General features: G+C 43.7%; 1 protein-coding gene across 1 annotated transcript in view; it reads right to left on the reverse strand.

Moving 5' to 3' along the window:
• Nucleotides 1–2,852, reverse strand: part of LOC110297350 (leukocyte immunoglobulin-like receptor subfamily A member 6) — a 5,842-nt gene extending 2,990 nt beyond the window's left edge. Inside the window, exons 1-4 of the mRNA XM_021166096.2 lie at nucleotides 2,794–2,852; nucleotides 2,337–2,627; nucleotides 1,880–2,185; nucleotides 1,443–1,638 (exon numbers count right to left, since the gene is read on the reverse strand). Of these exons, the coding sequence (XP_021021755.1) occupies nucleotides 1,443–1,638; nucleotides 1,880–2,185; nucleotides 2,337–2,627; nucleotides 2,794–2,821 (821 nt within the window). The 5' untranslated portion in view covers nucleotides 2,822–2,852. The remainder of the gene's footprint in view (nucleotides 1–1,442; nucleotides 1,639–1,879; nucleotides 2,186–2,336; nucleotides 2,628–2,793) is intronic.
• Between the last annotated feature and the right edge of the window lie 533 nt (nucleotides 2,853–3,385).

The raw sequence follows: 3,385 nt of genomic DNA on the forward strand, positions 1-3,385 counted from the left end.
AAAAAAAAAAAAACCAAAAAACCAAAAACCAAACCAAACCAAAACAAAAATCCATGAATCTTAAAACATTTACAAGAAGTCTTTTCTGGAGAATTTCAAACAAACAGTAATGACACACAGTGAAAGGAGAACATTCAGACTGAACAGGTTGATGGAGGTATTGCAGGGAGCAATCCCAAGTCACTGCATAAGAAAATACATGACTCATATCCTTTTATCCTTATGAGTGCCCTAAGTATAGCGTCTCTTGTGTGCTCAGCATGATCTGTGCAGACTCAAACCCATATTCTTTTATGCTCTCCCAAATGTGTATTTCTCCCCCAGTGTTCCCCTTACACAGACCCAACATGATGTGAGTAGCTCCCTTGCTTGTTCTGAGTTTCCAGGAACCAGCTTTATATAAGGAAGGGAGATTTATCTCCTAGACTTTTAGAAGTGAGAAATGATCTCTGTTATGGGTGAGCTCATTTCTCTTATTATCAAAGTTGTTCATGTGTTCTTTCTCCTAGCAGACCTAGAAACTTCTCTGTCCATGCCATATAGGAAGGATTGTTCCTTATTTTTCTTACCACACTTAATATGGATACTGTATGATCAAGGTGTGGGAGTGTGTTATGTGTAATGTTGTGTAGTGGTATCTTTCAACAAAAGATCTGAACAGAGACTGGCACTATTTTTACTCACTCGCCATGGCTGTCAGTAATTCCTTTTGGGTACCTTAGATTTTTTGGATTTCACTGTAGAGTGGGGAAAGGCTGTGGGTATTCCTTAATGAACTCTTCTGTTGACCTCCACCCTCACTGACTGAAATCCCCTGAAGTCTTGTTCTGGTCCCAACAAAGAGTCCTTTCAATGCAGGATAGTAAATGACCTTTTCAGCTCATAGAATTCTGAGTTACCTCACATGAATCCAGCAGTTCCACAAGGGTAGTCTGCAGTGACAATGGGTAGGGCAACAATTCTTGTGAACTAGAATTGTGAACAACATTTATGAAGTAGAATCTCTAGGTACTCTTGAGTGCTGAGGTCATATCACCCATGGAGGATTCTGACTGGAAATGCTGAACTTGAACTTTCAACTTGGGTACAGGGGTAGATGGACTGTTCCTTTTACAGAATAAAGGTCTCCACTGGGTTCCTTGCCCTAAACATCAGGTAATGTTCTTTCCTATTGGCACTGTGGAGCCAGGCTGCACTGAAAGAGATGGTGTTATGGGGGAATTTTTCTAGACAAAAATGTAGATGAGAAACTGTGCACCATGTTTGGGGGCTGTCTGTGAGAACATATTTTATGTTTTTTAACCCTGACCCTATTGTTCTTTCCTTTTCCTGTCTCAGTTGGTTCCTTTACAAGACCATCTACTTTCATTCCTTCTTATCTGTGAACAGATATTTATGGGGTCACTAGGGGCTGACTATTTTTGAGAGGAAATTGTGTATACCCTTGCTTCTGTAACTGATACCCATGGGAACTTATCACAGGGCTCAGAGTAGTTAGCCTAGGAAAGCCCATTCTGGCTGTGTATCCCATGGTGCTGGAAAGGTAAGTTCTCCCTTCCTTGGACAGGACAAATCTATCATAGTTAGAATCAGTACAGCGAGTGATGAGTGTCTTTAAAGGGGCCAAGGTATGGTTTGCTAAGTCATCAGGGTGGGCTTACTAGACAGCCCAGGAAGAAACATAGGCATGTGATTACAGAGCCAAGTCCTGCCAAGCATTTTCTCCCTCCCAATTTGTCTTGCCTGTAATACTGCCTCTCATACTCTGGGACTCTGTCTGACTCTGGGTCTTGAAACAACTCAACTACCTCTCAGTAGGGTTCAAGGAAAGTAGCTTAGGATTTCAAATATGACTGGGTCAGTGGTGGAGCTGCCTCACCTGAGACATATATTTCCAGGTGGTCACTGGGTTCTGACCAAACTTGTGGGTTTGCCTTGTAGTATCCATAGCATTTGAATGTTCCACTACTGTTTGGAGTCACAGTACCCTCAGAAAACAGGGTCTGAAACTGCCCAAAATATGTCTTCTGTGACTGCATGATCATGGAGTACTTCTGTTCTCCTTCCTTGATCACAATGAATCTGTCATATTCCTCTTGTGAGAAACACTTGAGGGTCACACTTTCTCCCGAGGTCACCATAGGTCTGGGCAAGGCTGTTAGGCTGGGTTTATTGTCAAAGAATCCTTGGAGAGAGAGAAGTGGACAGAGTTTTAAACATGCTCACCCAAGATCAACTTGTCAAACAAGGCTGAACCACAAGAGAGGAACATCCAGTGAGCAGACACCGCCACCTGAAGTTAGAAATTGGGGTTATACCTCTCGGTATCCTCTTACCTGTCACTATCAGCTCCAGTTTGTCACTGCGCACTGACCAGCCAGCAGTGGTCTCATAGAGACAGAAATATTGGCCTCCATCATGCTTTCCAACCGAGCCTATGTGGAACACAGCTTTTCTCCCACGGTTTGTTGAGGTTTGTGTGTGCTTTGGCTGGGTATGTTCAAATTTCTGAATATAAAGAAGGTACTTCCATGCATCTGAAATCCCCTTACATGAGATGGACACTTGTGTTCCCCTAGAGACTGGGGTGTCTGGATCAGCTTTGATGGTGGGCTTTGGTAAGGCTCCTACAAAGAATCAGCAAATGGGTGTGCTGGGGCTTTGTCCACCTGATCCTGGCCCTTAGATCCTGCATACTCCCAATATGGCAGAGATTAGCTCATACCCGTGGGCTCTCCATTCTTACTCTAATAGTGAAGAGGAATGTCCTGAGGCAGTTGAGTACACACTTACCAGCCAGCACGGGGATCCTGGATCTCATACTCAGTCCTGGAAGAAAGGTCTCTTCAGAATTTCTCTCAAGTTTTGAGCAATCTTTCCTCCAGAAAACCTGTGCCAGTGGAATTTTCTGTTGGAAATGTCTTGAGCTGGGTGATAGGATCCATCCTGGATCGTAGTATTTCCTCCCATTCCTCATTTCTTACCCAAGCAGAGCAGGATTGTGAAGATGGAAGCCATGACATCTCTTCTTAGTGGTTACAACTGTGTATATGGAGAAGGCCACTATGCCCGTCAAGATGAACTGGAACACAAATTATGGTCTTTGGAGACTGGATGCTCTCCCATCAAATGATTGCACTCCAGGGTTTTCAACAGGAAGAGGAACTGCCCTTCTCAGTGGCCTGACTCTCATTTCCCTAATTCTGTAGCTTGGGCAGCCTCTAGAATCTGTAGTCATTTCTACAAAGATGGTCTTCTCTCTTAACCCTATTCAGCTCCACCCAACCAGTCCTTGTCAGACTAGTGTCCCAGAGAAAATGACAATAGACCTGGTGAGTTCATTACCAGTGTATTTCCATATTTGGGTGGCTAAGTTATGCATCCT

The sequence above is a fragment of the Mus caroli genome, chromosome 7 (assembly GCF_900094665.2).
Source record: "Mus caroli chromosome 7, CAROLI_EIJ_v1.1, whole genome shotgun sequence".
In the NCBI taxonomy this organism is placed as follows: Eukaryota; Metazoa; Chordata; class Mammalia; order Rodentia; family Muridae; genus Mus; species Mus caroli.